At 31.4% G+C, this 17,036-nt stretch overlaps 1 protein-coding gene across 3 annotated transcripts in view; it reads right to left on the reverse strand.

Annotated features, from left to right (window-relative positions):
• The window catches only part of LOC108908692 (cholinesterase 1-like), a 65,696-nt gene that overhangs the window by 33,062 nt on the left and 15,598 nt on the right, over nt 1-17,036 (reverse strand). For 2 of the 3 annotated variants that reach the window (XM_023455481.1, XM_023455480.1), the window contains 2 exons: nt 15,491-15,632; nt 15,220-15,434 (listed from right to left, as the gene is read on the reverse strand). In XM_023455481.1, the coding sequence (XP_023311249.1) occupies nt 15,254-15,434; nt 15,491-15,632 (323 nt within the window). In that variant the 3' untranslated portion in view covers nt 15,220-15,253. Of the gene's footprint in view, nt 1-9,020; nt 9,398-11,166; nt 11,327-15,219; nt 15,435-15,490; nt 15,633-17,036 lie in introns of those variants that run through there. The other variant, XM_023455479.1, reaches the window with a different exon arrangement.

The raw sequence follows: 17,036 nt of genomic DNA on the forward strand, positions 1-17,036 counted from the left end.
ACCCTTAAAAACTCACCCCCTTCCCCTTCCCGACCTCAGATCGCCCGTAAATTATTTTTCTTTTCATTTCTGTTATATTTTCTTCCTTTTCCAATGGGTTTCATCCAACTATTTTGAAGGCTTAAGCACTGGTCTATAATTGAAGTTGCAAGACCATTACTGAAGTTCAGTCGGAGAAATATTAGAAATATCATAAAAAGAAATTTCTATTAATTAGCTGATTGATGAAAAAATAAAATTTTTAACGATACTAATATTAATAATAATATATTTGTTTATTTATTTATTGGCGAACAACAAATTATTTAGTACCATCAGATATACAGTCAATGAACAAATATTATTTACATCTGCCAGAAAAAGGCTTATTGTACTTAAAGTTAATAATATCTTTTTTTAAGTATTTTGAACTAATAATTATGTATAAGCAACAAACACTTCAATTTAAGTAACCCAAAAATCGGCAAAGGTTACAGTTTTATTTAAAAAGTAAAAATGGACATGTGGAAATCACGTAGGTAATGAGATAAACAAGATGAAATATTTTATTTTTAAAAAGCTTAGGTACTTAAGTGGTTATAATTGATTACGAATCTAAGAAAATCGATGAAGGAGATAACTCCGAAGTAGTATTTACGTTTCGGTATTTTATCAGCTGATCTATCGCAAAGCTGTTTTCTTACTTACGTCACGCTTCTACAGAAACTGAAAGAACTAGTAACTTGCCACACACTTTTTCCAATAATAATTCTTCAATATCAGCATTGAATATTTTGTAGCTTTATTTGATAGGTAAAATGGGTTTATATTAATTCATGCAATCAATTCATATATTTAATATGGGATTGTAACGGTATTTTAAATTTCATCACATTTTACATATTGTAAACTGTTGTTTTTAAAACACGAATTTGAAATCCTCCTCAAAGAAAACTTTGTATCATATGGGATTGTGTGAAGAACTATGTTATTTTAAAATATTACAATAATTATTACAATAAATATTTTAGTACCTTGGTACAATATTCCTTTTCCTTTTTCAATCAAAAAAATTCTTCAAGGACCTAGATATTATGCAACATTGTAACAACGAAAAAAAGGTGCTTTATCGACTTTGACAGCAAATAATATTTAACGCCTTCATTGTATACTTTGATCATTCCATAATGATAGCAAAACAAAAACTTTATTTAGTAATTGCAGGGAGTATACGAGTATAAGTTAGTCATATTCAAACAGCTTTTGACCAGATTGCACCTAACAGAAAATGCGCTGCATATATAAAAACAATAAAATGATACAGTTTATTTCTCAAGATACATTAGTAATTAACCAATGGAGGTATAGCATACACGTCTATAATTCTTTCCCATTTGAGGTAGTCTCTTGGGTTCGTCTGCATTTCAAGTGTATGGTTGATGTTCAAATACACCAAATTATTTGGACTAACTTTCTCCCACGTCACGTTTCCCAGGAATTTGTCCACTTCTGGCGTTGGGTTTCTAAAGTAAATCGCGGATAAATATTATTTCACGCGATTCTGATTATAAGTACTCACAGGTATTTGACAAAGTTTGACCATAGGGTTAACAAACGGTGACGTGTGGTAACATCTTCTGGATCATCAGGAGATCCACTAGAAATGCGCGCGTCCCATAAATAACCCAACTCTTCAGTGTGACCAACACCCCGAACACCTGAAATCAGATTATATGGTAGTTTGCAGATATTCATTGTTAGTATCGAAAATATGGACCGTGTGTGTGACCAATTTTTGAATTCGTATGGAGTCTTTATTTTCAGAAATCATTGCATCAATAAATGAATTCTTCACAGTTTCCTTCCATCCATAAATTATAACGGATGAAAAGACAAATTTTACTTAAACCACTAATAATAAATACTATGTTCAATTTAAAATCATCTATGTATATGACGATCTTTATTTATTCATTTGATCTATGCAGGGTGTTGTATGACGTACTAGATAAACTGAAGGTACCAGTTTCTGAGGTCATGCTGAGTAAAAAGTTTTTCTTTAAAAGTTTAGAAATAAGTACTTACATATACACAGATTTTAAACTTTTACTGTGTTTGATCGTTGTTCAAAATGTCCTCCTTCAGCAATAATACACTGTACAGCACCACCAAGAATAGATTGAGTAACTGCTCTTAAAATCTCCGGGTTATTCCTCACTTGCTGACAATTGTCAGTAATTCTAAGTTCCTCTCCATTATTAATTATTATCTCGTATCCTGAGCTTTTAAGATGGCCCCACAGGTAGTAGTTTAAAGGATTGAGATATGGTGATGTCTGTGGCCAAGAATGTGATCATCTTCCACGTCCGATCAAATATATTTAGTTTTCATTAAGTTACCCTCTCGTTTGTCGACTAAAATGAGTAGTAACTGCAGCATGTTGCAATATCATTTGTTGTCTTGTAAGTACAGGAATATCTTCCAATAGACCTGACAATTTATTACGTAAAAAGTTGGTGTAAACTTCTCCCGTAAGGCGCTCTTCATGAAGGGTTCAATTAGTTGATTATCAATTATGTCATACCAGACCATAGAAGATCGTTGTTGAAAAGGAATTTTTTTCTTGAAATGAGGATTCTCATCAGACCATCAGTGAGAGTTGTGCATATTTTTCACCCCGTCTCGAGTAAATAACTACTCATCGGTAAATAAAATACGTTTTATTAATTGAAGATTTACTTGAATCCATTGGAAAATATGTATCCGTGAAAGTAAGTCATGCGAGTTATGGCACCTGATGCATGACATCATATAGGTTGTTGTAAGACAGTCATCCGATGCAAGCTCAACATCTCCAATGTTATAAATATGATAAAAACTCTAATTCTATGTTCATTTTTGCTTGCTTTCTGAGACACTAATGTTCCGATGATGAATAAATTGTTTTCTTTCCAAAAAAGTGTCCTACTCAAAGGAAAAATCTAAGTTGCGGTTTCAGATGCCGAACCTGTTGGACATGATAAGGATACAATAGATTGCTATGTAATGTTCGTGATACTCTCTAATTAGGAAAATTCTTCTAGTACTTAATTGTGGACTGTCTTCTATTATTATATGCAAAAGGTTTTCTTGCCCAATCAAATTTTGCTGCTCAGGACGTTCATAGTTAGTTGACATTGATAGAAATGAACCACGCTTTCGCAGATGTCGAAACACAGAATCAAATATTTGACGATTTTGCACTCTTCTGTTTGGAGGTCGTCGTTGATACTCTCTACGGGCAGCTGGCGAATTTCCATCACAAAATCCATAAATGAAAACTATGTCTACATACTCTTCGTTTGGAAATAGCACAGGTATGTTGACAGAAAAGGTATTTTTAGAAACACGTTCACACAGTTTACTAGGTATGTACATAAACTGACGTTTATAAATTTTGACATGTCAACTATGCCTTGTTTTGTCAATATGTTCATAGCTAGCGAGATTGATATTAAAACGTTATTTCTAAACTGTGAAAGTCCATAGCTCGGTAACCATGAAGAATTGAACCCATGTATATTATAACTTTTTTATTCAGAATGTGCTCAGGGACTTGTTCCTTAAGTTAGTCAGTACGCCCTGTATACAGGGTGATTCATTAACAATGGGAAAATCGAAAGCTGAAGATACTACACGTAAAATGGTGACCATTGGCGCAAATATGCCTTATCCGAAAGTTGATAGTTTCGCAAATACAGGGTGTTGAAAGTAAAAATTTTAAATCGTTTTTTTGCGATTATTCTGAAACTATGTAGGTTAGGAACTTGAAAATTTGTGAAACTATATTTTTTTAAACGACGAATAAGATGCGTGTTGCAATTTCAGCGTTGGTCATAGAGGGCGCCACTTACGACCAATTTTACCGAAAATTTAGTTCATAATTTTTTACCCTGTGTGTCTAATATGAAACTTGATTCAAAACCTGAAAGAGCAATCATTTTTCCATTATTTATGTGCTCTTGTTTCATTTCGGTATCTCGTTCCATTTTCGAGAAAAATCGATTTAACGAACACTATGTTTTGATAATACGAGAAATTAAAAGCGAAACAAAGTGTCAGACGCAATCCCAATATGTTGTTTCAAACTCGAAGATCTCTCAGAAAGCGTTGTGTAAAGTGTGTAAATGTCAACGGTGGATTCTTCGAACACTGACTTTAAATCATTATTATGAATTTCATTTGTTTTATTGTTAATTGTTGTAATAACACGAAGAAACACTTGGTTTGTTTCGCTTTTAATTTCTCGTATTATCAAAACATAGTGTTCGTTAAATCGATTTTTCTCGAAAATGGAACGAGATACCGAAATGAAACAAGAGCACATAAATAATGGAAAAATGATTGCTCTTTCAGGTTTTGAATCAAGTTTCATATTAGACACACAGGGTAAAAAATTATGAACTAAATTTTCGGTAAAATTGGTCGTAAGTGGCGCTCTCTATGAGCAATACTAAAATTACAACACGCATCTTATTCGTCGTTTAAAAAAATATAGTTTCACAAATTTTCAAGTTCCTAACCTACATAGTTTCAGAATAATCGCAAAAAAACGATTTAAAATTTTAACTTTCAACACCCTGTATTTCCGAAACTATCAACTTTCGGATAAGGCATATTTGCACCAATGGTCACCATTTCACGTGTAGTATCTTCAGCTTTCGATTTTCCCATTGTTAATTAATCACCCTGTATATAAAAAGGCACATCCTGAAATACTACACTTAGTTACAAACATTGGTGCTTGCCAAATTAAAAAGTGACTTAATGTTACATGATTTAGATAAATAATAGTATAAATTATTATATTATTATATTAGATAAATAGTATAAATTGATGGACGTTGCGTAACATTGTTACTGTTGGAGTAGATACGTATAATAATGTACAGGAGTTATAAAATATATCAGGATAATCAAAGTTATTATTTAAAAGTTTATACGTATAAGAATAAAAGAGAAAAGTGCTTTTTGACGTAATGTTTAATGATTCATATCAAACCTACTTAAGATTATGAAGAGGAGATATTTAAGAAATTTGCTCTGAACTTTTTCCAAATCCAGTTAGTGAGTAACAAATATTGGGTTCCAGATGATGGATGCATGCTCAAGTTTTGATCTGACAAACNTTATTATTTAAAAGTTTATACGTATAAGAATAAAAGAGAAAAGTGCTTTTTGACGTAATGTTTAATGATTCACATCAAACCTACTTAAGATTATGAAGAGGAGATATTTAAGAAATTTGCTCTGAACTTTTTCCAAATCCAGTTAGTGAGTAACAAATATTGGGTTCCAGATGATGGATGCATGCTCAAGTTTTGATCTGACAAACACATTTAAGATGCATAATATTTTTCTTACCATATAATGCAACTAATACGAGGAATATAATTTAATTTAAAATAAAAAATTACACCCAAATTTTTTAATTCAACTCTACGCAATTCTGTAACCACATTATACTCCTTAGCTTAATTTTTATTGTCATAATGCAACATTTTGATATATTCAGTGATTGTTTATTATTTTGCCATTATTCATACACGCTTGATAGATATTTTTTTAACGCAATACAACCTTCAACAAATGAAACAGAAGTGAATAGCTTGAATAGACTTGTATAAAATAATATTATTAAGCTCACATCACGATTGTGAATTCTTAGTAATCTGTTTGAAAAGTTCAAAAATTTTATCGGTATAATAGAAATTGATAATTTAATAAGCGGAATGTCGTGGAAATGTTAGATTTACCCGGAAGTACAAAATGTTATGCAGAATAACAGTTGGCAAAATTACACAAAATTGCGCAAGAACCTGTAGTTTTCTACATTGTTATCACCTCTTTTGAATATAGGTCAGAATTTGACTTTAGCTTAAATATAAGGTTTGATATTTGAAGAGCCAAATTAAAAAGTAATCTACAATATACCAGTCTCTAATATTTTTATATATAAACCAAATTTTTGTTTTTTAAAGAGAATAACCTATATATTTCCAATTTTAAATTAAATAAACATCACTTTAAATTCTTGGAAAAATATCTTATTATAGAAGGTTCCATCATTCTGTTCGATATACACTAGGCACAAAAATTAAGGGATATTACAAAAGTCCCAAAATTTTGGGTGATTTTCAAAGAGCTGTAACTTGGAGGGAAATGGTCGTAGAGAATTAAAAAATAAGGAAACTGAAGCTTCAGGTGTCTAGTTTTCCGATCTGCAGTTTAAAATTTTTTAGCGTCAGCAGTTTTTGAGTAATCATAAGAAAATCAACGGAAAAATACAAATGTTAATTTTTGCTTTCTTTAAAAAGGCCTATGCACTTCAAATATTTTTTTTTGGTAATTTCATCATAAAGCTTTTTTAGATAATTTAATTCACTTCAATTTGAGTGGTTCCGGAGCCTTGGACGATTATTTGTCGCTGTGTTATCGTCGATCAAAGCAAACAAATCATTTATGACGTTGGCAATCAATTACTCGGGAAATAATGGTCGTACAGAAAAATTCAAGCAGGGTTTTGGAAACTGCAAAGTATTCTCTACAATTCGTAATTACGGGTTTTTGTTAAAAAAAGATTTCTCAAAGTGAAAATGTTGGTTAGAAGAAAGGTGAAAAATTACATAATTAGGGATATTTGAATAACTTGACATTACTTTGCAAATAATGAATAAACTAAGGATATCGTCTGTAAGTTTTCAACCTCAAAGTGTCCTAATGAAACTCTAATAATTTCAAAACGCTGCGATTTATTTTTCCTAGTTGCCGGAATGTTTAAATTTGTCGTTTTGCTGAAAATCAATGTAATACGTAATTTTTCACTTTTTATTCAGTTTTTTAAGTAAAAAATGTTTTTCTAGCAGTAATCCATATTTCCTTCATCAAAAAACGTTCATTATTCTAAAAAAAAAAAAATGAAAAAAAATTATTTTTCTATTTTTTTTCAACATATTCACAAGATTCACAGAGTAAAAAAAATTGGTTGATTTGACGTTGCAGAGCACAATATAATATCGGGTATTGCCGCCTCTGTTCCTGATCACCGATTCTAAGCGGTCTCGCATATTAATGCACCGCCGGATACCTCGTTGCGTAATTCCTTGCCAATTTCGTAAAAGAGCCTGGGTCAATTGATGGTGATTTTGTAATTGTGGATAATCTCGTCGTCATCGACGCCCGACCATGTCTAAACATGCCCAATGAGGTTCAAGTCGGGACTCATAGGTGGGTGATTGAGAGTTACCTACCACATTGTTGACGTGAAGAAACTTTCTCGTACGTTTTGTAGTATGAAGGTGAGCATTATTCTACACGATAATGAAACGATTCCTCATTCTTTTACGCATGGGCAGGACGTGTGTTTCAAGGATTCCGGTGATGTACCTTTCGGTAGTCAATGATGGGAATGATTAATAACTGTTCTAGTGTTAATGGATACGCTTGCTCAAACCATAACTGAAGCGTCATTAAAAGCCGTAACTGGCCGCGTAAAATTATCGGTACCACGTTCCCCACGACGACGCCAAACGAGAGATCATCTGTCGTTGCCATGGCGATTCCGTTATGATAAGGGCAAGCCTCCAAGTTACAGCTCTTTGAAAATCACCCAAAATTTCGGGATTTTTTTAATATCCCTTCATTTCTGTGCCTAGTGTACAATGAAGTTACAGATCTATCAGATAAAACGTCCTTAAAATTGGAAATCACCCAACACCTAATAATACTAATATGTCATCTTTTAAAACAAGAAAAAGAATAATTCAAAGATGTAGACATTTATATTAGGAGAAATCCATACATTAAAACGTATGCGGAAGAATGGTTAAGATTATTTTAATAGAAAATACAATGAAATGAGGAAAAATTGGGACAACTATTTGCCCAAAGAATAAATCTGCCTACATTTAAAAAAAACCTTCTCTCTGTGTCCTAAGGTTACATCGTATAGGTATTATTTGTTAGCATTGCTTGAATCCAGACAACTTACCTGCAATTTCTAAATCCTTCATGCCACCCATTTCACCTTTGTATGAAAACTGGTACATATAAACGTCGGTATAGTTGGATTGTAACTTTGCATGCCTAATAACTGGGGTTGTACACGACTCATCACTGCAAAACTAAAGAAAAGTTTTATTATAGTTCCTTTTTTTCTTGGAAGATTGTTTGAGAAATGTTTTGATCTTTTGTAGAAGTCAATTTAACGGAACGTGGTAAATCGAAATTACTGTAATTTTTGGCAGGCTTCTCTTTATTTTTGGAAGTAAATTTTCTTAAACATGATAAAATAAGACAGTGCTCCACATAACAAAATTGTGACTTGGACTCAAGTCCACCGATCTTCCGAGGTCTTGTGTCCGTTCAGATTTTATGAAAGGTTAATATGCTATTTTTTTCATTATTGAGAAATTTTTCCTTTCGAACAATGTAGTAACAATTTCAACAAACACATGAAAAAGCTTAAAAAATATATGGATGTTACCTTCACTACTTGCCCAGGATCGTCTTCGAATGTTCCATCGGTGTAAATTTGTCTCAGTCTAGTGCCAGCTGTCAATTTGTTCTCTGTGGTCATATTGAACTTGTTTCTAATGAGGTTGGATATATCACTGTCGAAATATTTAGCACGCGCCTCAACATCTGAAGGATATTAAAATATCGCTTGACATTTGTATCAAATAATAAAACGTTTGAATAAGTTTTCGCAATCTTACCATCAAAATTAAATAGTGCCTCTTCAGAGTTTAAACCAATAATTATGGGAACTTGGTTTATGTTTCCTGTTTTAATGTCTTCATGAAATAAACCTGTCAGGAATGCTCCATCTAGACTAGCGTCCTCAATTACAGGCAGCCATATTAAACCTTGGCCTTCCATTAATCCAGTCTCTTTTCCAACAGCAGCCTAAGCAAATTTTGATTATAGTGTTTGATCTATATTTAGTTTTTAACTTCTTACTCATCACCAATCTATCTAGAAAATGCCTTCATTCCACTTACAGTAACTGTGTTGTCGGTTATGTTTGAAGCAGGAAAGCTTTGCAGCAGTTCTAGTAATTCCGTTGAATTATCTAAAGTGAAACTTAGATCCAAACTTCGAGCTAATTCGAAAGCGTAGAATCGTGCATAGTTTTGATGTGCCCCCTGAGCTATTGGGGTTAAACTTTGTAAAATACCACCTCTGAATAAACCTTTATTCCGTTGACTTATTAATTGGAATCCCACAGATGCCGCTCCAGCACTCTGACCAGATATCGTTATTTTTTCGGGGTCCCCACCAAATAGATCGATATTATTTTTAACCCACTGAAGTGCAAAATGTTGATCTTTTAATCCTAAGTTTCCTGGTATGACTCCATCTTCTGTTGTCAGAAATCCTGAAAGAATATAAATTGAGAATAAGATTATCAGAATTTTAGAAGTGGGTTTTAATATCATTACTTGTTATTTTGTAATTACTATTTGTTCCAAATTGTTTTCGCTATGAAATGTTATTATTTGTTTATTTTATCTTTGTTTTCAGCATATGAGAAATACGGTCCAAGTTTAAGGCACAATAAGAAGAAATACAAATACATGGTAACAATATAGGTAAAAAATTGAAAGTTATATATCAAAAGCAATGTAATGATATTATGTTAATAAAACAATGAAAAACATAAAAAGTTATAAAAGAAGAAATAACAAAAAATTGGAAAGCAAAAATAAAAATGTGGAAAATAAAATAAAAAAATTAATAAATAAAAAATACTAGAATTTTTTATGAATTCGAAAAATGACCGACAAACAGTATCTAACTATAAATCTAATTCACTGTTAAATATGTAATAGAGAACATTTCAGCCTTGTATACTTGTATTTCGATATTATTTTATATAATTCGATAATAATAATTTCACGTACATTTGTAACCTATGTCATTAAGGAAAAAATGGAATAGCAAGTTTCCTAATGCAGATCCTTGTGGAATACATGACGTTGCAATATATTAAAAAGATAATTATTTGAGTTAAAGTTACCAGAGGCTTAGAGAACCCAAAGTTTGAGAGCTTATTGAACAAAAGATCTAAACTATCAAATTGCTTAAGTGAAATCAAGATATACTGCATTCGTTGAAGCAATTATGTCTCAAATTGAATTTCAAACATAACATTTTTTTCTGTATCTTTACTCTTGTAAAATTCGTGCCAAAAGGAGAATTTAGATTTTTTGATAAAGAAATCATTGAATCATGAATTAAAAATTCAGATATCTTATAATCATTATATATGATTGACACTGGTCTATAGTTACTTACATCAACTTTCTATCTGCTGAATTCGGATATAAATACGTGTGCCAGTGGCGAAGACACTGGGGATTACTTACACTAAAAACCTCAGAATTTGGACGCTACTGAATATTTTGATAATTCTGTCACTACTAGTTTCGATTTTCTGCATCAAGCGCCTTCAGAAATACTTTAGAAACGGTGATTTTCTTTTTATTTCAACACTGTATCTCGAAAACTATGGATTGTGGACCTATATTTATGTAAACTTTTTCGTCTAAAGTCACTGAATTCATCCCATAAATGTGTGCAGATGCTTCATTAACACCCTATATATATTGAGCTGAATTTAGATGTTTTCCAAGGTTTAAGAACAATTTTCGATTGGAGCCTTAAACAACTTTGGAAAGAGTTTATTATGTCAGTTGGAGAAATAATTAATTGTAAATTAATTTTTCTTCTTAAAATAAGCCCAGAATTTTTAATTTTTTTTTTAAATTCGTTTTTTGCCCTCTGTATGAAAAAATTATAAGGTGCTATTACATCTGATTTTATCGTAATTTTTAATATCTTAAAATTGTCAAATCCTTAGTTTTTAAATAATTTTTTGCAAAATGACCAATTACTAAAAAGCGTAAATATTATAAGAATGCTTATAGAAACCATTCGTCTTATTTACTGACATGGTCCTCCTGCTTGGAGATGTTCTTTACGAAGAACCTACGTCACCAATTTTGCACTATTTCAGTTGTTTCATTATCTCTAAACTTTTAGCTCTACAGATGTTTTTTTGACGGGTCGAACTAATGAAATTGTAATTATGCCATTATTGTTATTATTTTTACTAAAAGCGTTTCATATTTATTAGTTAGGTACCTAGAGCTCCTAGACGGTAGTTTATCGTGACAACAACAATATTATTGTCAATGAAGAATCCAGGTTTGTATGACTGAATAGCACCAGTTCCAGTTTGAAATCCACCTCCGTGTATCCATATTAACACCGCTAATGGGGTTTGTGAAGCATCTCCAGGTTTCTAAAAGAAAATTTGCATCGATAATTTGATATTTGATAGGATATTTGAAAAATAACAGTAAAGCAAATGCAACTTCAATATTTTGAGATGTATAATTTTACTGGAACTACACCTGTATCAATCACATTTTTGCATAACTTTATTATTAAATAAAATATAAATGTTTTTAGCCACGAAGGCACCGCTCCTTAAGCTCATAAATATTCATTTTTTTTTTTCTTTGAATTTAACTAAATAATAGTAATAGTGATAGACATCGGCAAAAAGAGTGTGATAACAATGTCTAAAATTGTTGATATTAAAATGACTGCAGCTAATGATCAGCTAATTGTGTCTATCATTACCAGAGGAGTGTAAACATTCAAGTACAAACAGTCTTCCGTTGGGTTTAATCCGGGAATTGGTACGTAGCCGTCTCCACTTTGGTAACAAATTTTTTCATTTTTCGTGGTGTTTAATATTCCTTCCCATTTTGCTGGCGCTACAGGTGCCTAAAAGTGAATTGAAAGTTAAAAATTAAAAGTAAAAAATATATATACGTTTTTATCCTTACTTGAAATCTCAATTCGCCTATAGGTGGAGCTGCGTACGGTATGTCTTGAAATGCATAATAAACATTGTCGTTTGGAGAGTGCAGGATTTGACCTCTTATTTGTCCCTCTGGTAAAGTGACAAGTGTCGGGTCATCTACCTATTTATGAAGAAATATGTGATATTTGTGGTACTTTAACTAGATACATAATAATATCTAATAAACCTTATTGCCCGATAGACAAGACCAATAAACATTAGGACAATTACATATAGAACAATAGGTAAAGCAATAATGACTAAAAAATAGAAAAATAACAAAGATAATGACTTATGACAGAAATCTTCATCTACAATACCTGAAATGATTAATAAAATAGATTTTAAGCTGGTATGATTTTTTATATCACAAAGATGCGACACCGTATTAAATAAGTTGCACATATTGTATATCGGTGACTTAAATAAAAGATTAGTTCTTCTTCGCAAACAATAAAAAGTATCGATATTTCTAGAATTATGTATAGAATGTCAGTAATTTGAAACACAAATCTATCAATCACTTGCCTATATGGTGTACCTCAGGATAAGCATTATTATCTATCATAAAGCATAAACATTTGAGAAATTTTCTTTGTGGTTTTTGCAGTAAATCTCTATGGCATAAATATAATCCAAACAGTAGAGCAGTATTCTAGTTCAGTTCTAATATACGAAAAATACAAAATAATGAGCGACCGGATATTAGTAAACGATTTACAGTTGCGAAGTATAAAACAGTAAGCTCATAGCATCATCGACCTTGGACACGATATGACATGAAAAAGATACATAGATACATAGATATTAATAACTATTTTGTACATAAGGAAGACATTTTTACAAAACTTCGATATATTTAAGTAAGCTAAAAATTACTTACATCTGCTAAAGATGATTTCACTGCACATAAAAGTAGCAGCAGCACGTTGCACTTCATCATTTCGAACTAATAGCGATAACGAACATGTTTTTCAATTTATAGAATCTGGAACTGGTAATTTTTAATTGGCTCAAAATTCATGTGTTCTACTTTCGCACATATTTTTTGTAGTACCTACTCATAGTTTTATCTTTATCTTTATAATAATTATTTTTTTTATAAAGAGAATACAATAGAAAAAATATTTTATCAGCACTTTAAATTAAATTGGTTTTAACTGATTTCATTTTGCATGGATAACGCTCAAAAACCGGTGACTAGGCAAATTTTGAAACATTTTCTATAAATACCAAAAATAAATTTCCCATAAATCGTCAGCAAAATATTGTCATGGCATATGCAGAGTATATTTAAATGAAGGAGCTCAAATGGTACCTTCGAAATTTTATCTAACTAATATTACAAAAAACAGTGCTTATAATTCGAATTAACTAATCTATATAAATAAAAATTAAATGCTGTTCGTTGGTAAGCGCATCACTTGAAAACGGCTGGATTGATTTGGCTATTTTTTTTATTTTCGTAATAGTGCGAATAAGGTTTTTAGGGAAACAAAAATAGACATTAGTAGATGTTTGCCTAAAGGTCCCAATCGGTAATCTATCGTGGCAGCAGCGATATTACGGTTTATAAAACACTGAGGTTTGATAGGTTGTATTGTTCCACATAGAAATTGCACGCACTTGCATGTGATCCACATCTATGTGAGGTTAATAAATATAAATAAAAAAGTGCTCCAATTTAAAAGAATGAAATATTCTACAAATATGAATTTCATTGTCTTCTCTAGAAAATGGAAAATTTTAATTTTACGCATAACCATTTTGCTCCTGCTCGCTTGTCAAGCTCTTGGAAAGCCAGGAAACTTATAAATGAGATTGTAACAGTACAATGGGGTGTTTGCATATAAAGAAATTATAGGTATTAATAAATGTTATTACATTAAGATACATGAGTAAGTTTTAAGAGAAATTTTTCGAATTTTTTTTATTCCTTTGAATTATCAAGCAGATAATATTATTATTTAATGAATTGGACTTTTTGAAGGCAAAATGTCCCTTTTTTTCGAATTATGCGTAGTTTAGTCGGAAATAATTATTTTTTAAATAATGTATGGCTCAAAACAGTAACTTTTTTTAATATTTTCACATAGTAGGTGTCTTTTATAGTAATAGTTTCTCTCATAGCACGCGAATGTGACAATCATTAGTATTATTGCAATAAAACTATTATTATGAAAGATGCCTACTATGTGAAAATGTTAAAAAAAAATTATTTCTGACTAAACTACGCAGAATTCCAAAAAAAAGTATACATTTTCTGTTCAAAAAAGTCCAATTCATTAAAATAATATATTATTTGCTTGATAATTCAAAGGAATAAAAAAAATCGAAAAATTTGTGTTAAGAGTAGTTACAAAACTATCCTTACTTATAACCGATTTTGATGAAATCTATGATAGTTGTAGACCCTTATGGTAGATTATTACCTACAATTTTCTTTCCATTATCTTAATCAAAAAATGATAAGACCCCTTTGGAGGGCCATTTCTCGGTAACGGTGCTCCGGAGGACCAATGTTCATAGGAACTTGTTTTTACTATTTTTGGCTCTACTTTCACCCCCTTAAGTTTTGTAGCAACTTTTCCAAACATCCTGTATATACGTAATTTACTTATTACCATGGCTTGCCTTTGTCGCCATCCTTTTATCATCTATTCTATTTTATCACGGGTATTTGTGGGTATTATTATTACATTTCGGTTTTTTATCAGCTGATCTATCGCAAAGCTGTTTTCTTACTTACGTCACGCTTCTACTAAAACTGAAAGAACTGGTAACTTGCCACAGGCTTTTTCCAGTAATAATTCTTCAGCAAAAGCAATAACACTTTTGTGGCTTACCTTTATTTCATTGGTAAAATGGGTTTATATTAATTCGTGCAGTCAATTCATATTTTTAATCTGGGACTGTAACTGTAGTTTAAATTTCAATAGATTTTATAAAAGTCTTCACACTTTACATATTGTAAGCTGATATCTAATTTTGTTTTTAAAACACGAATTTGAAATCCCCCTCAACGAAAACTTCAGTTTGTATCATATGGGATTGTGTGAAGAACTATGTTACTTTAATATAATACAATAATTATTTTTTTACATTTAGCAAATATTTTAGTACCTTGGTACAATATTGGTTTTCCTTTTTCAATCAAAAAAATTCTTCAAGGACCTAGATTTTATGCAACATTGTAACAGAGAAAAGAAGGTGCTATATCGACTTTAACAACAATTAATATTTCTTCATTGTATACTTTGTTCATTCCATAATGATAGCAAAACAAATCTAATAGAGAATGCGATGCATATATACAAACAAAATAAATGATACAGTTTATTCCTCAAGATAGGTACATTAGTAATTAACCAAAGGAGGTATAGCATACACGTCTATAATTCTTTCCCATTTGAGGTAGTCTCTTGGGTTAGTCTGCATTTCAAGTGTATCGTTGATGTTCAAATACACCAAATTATTTGGACTAACTTTCTCCCACGTCACGTTACCCAGGAAACTGTCCACTTCTGGAGTTGGGTTTCTAAAGTAAATCATGGATAAATATTATCTCACGCGATTCTGAATATAAGTGCTCACAAGTGTTTGACAAAGTTTGACCACAGGGTTAACAAACGGTGACGTGTCGTAACATCTTCTGGGTCGTCTCCTGATGGTTCATTAGAAAGTTGCGTGTCCCATAAATAACCCAAGTCTTCAGCGTGAGCAACACCTCGAACGCCTGAAATCATATTATATGATAGTTTGCAAATATTTATTGTTAATATCGAAAATATTGACGGTGTACGTCCTAATTTTTGAATTGGTATGAGACCTTTATTTTGAGACACCGTTGTACGAATTCTTCACAGTTTCCGTCCATCCAAGAATTATCATGAAAATACAAATTTTACTTAACGACGATCTTTATTTATTTATTTATTAGTTCTATACAGGCTGTTGCATGACGTACTGGACAAAGTGAAGGTACAAGTTCCAGAGGTCATGATGAGTAAAAAAGTTATAATATACATGGGGTCAATTCTCTATGGTTACCGAGGTATGGTCCTTTAAAGTTTATAAATAAATACACACATATTTTAAACTTTTGCTGTGGTTGATTGTCGCGAATAACAATATCAAGATGACAACAACACAAAAATAACATAAGTACTTATTTACGTGATCCTCCACTTCCGATCGAATATATATAGCTTTCATTAAGGTACCCTCTTGTTAGTCGACTAAAATGAGCAGGAGCTCCATCATGTTACAATGTTATTTGTTGTCTTTTAAATATAGGGATATCGTCCAATAGACCTGACATTTTATTACGTAAAAAGTTGGTGTAAACTTCTATAAGCCTATCTTCAAAAAAGAAGAATTAGTTTGTCATCAATTATGTCACACCAGAGATTTATAGAAGTTGAGAGTTGAGTGGTATAGATGCAAAACTCACATTATCCATAATTTTTCGAAATAGAGTTAGTGACGCTATCTTGTTCATCGTGTTGAACCACACCATTTTAAAGTTTAGAAGTGGTACAAACTCACATTTTCATATTTATTTTTAAATTGTGAAATCTGCGAATTGTTTCAAAAGTCACATTCTCCTACGATCCGAAGTTGCCAAAACTCACATTATCCATATCCACCAATGAAAAAGCTTCAAGCGATAAACGAATATGGCCGACTGCCTAAGGAGAATGTGAGTTTTGCTTCTCTTATTGTTTTGCTTTCGTAGATGGCTCGTTCCATGTTTTTCTATTATGTAGAATAATTTGGAGCAAAACTGCCATTATCCAAAAAGTTTTATCAAAACTCACATTATCCAAATTCACTTTCTTGGAGTCAAATATTGTTGTGTTGTGTCAAATACCAAAAAAAATTTCATAGCCTTAAGTCACATGAAAAGTGAGAAATCAGTTATTTAGTCCAAGCATTATAGAGAAATGCTTACAGAAATTATTACCTGGACAAAAAAAATATGACCGTATAGAAAATTAAATTTTAAATTGAGTTTCTTGTTCTTTAAACTCGATCCAATATGGCGAACATGGTTAAAAAAAATCGCAAAGTTGAAAAAAACGGTTTTTCTAAAATAACTAAAAAAATATAGCACGGATTGAAAAATTTTAAATGAGAA

Source organism: Anoplophora glabripennis, unplaced genomic scaffold, assembly GCF_000390285.2.
Source record: "Anoplophora glabripennis isolate ALB-LARVAE unplaced genomic scaffold, Agla_2.0 scaffold498, whole genome shotgun sequence".
NCBI lineage: Eukaryota > Metazoa > Arthropoda > Insecta > Coleoptera > Cerambycidae > Anoplophora > Anoplophora glabripennis.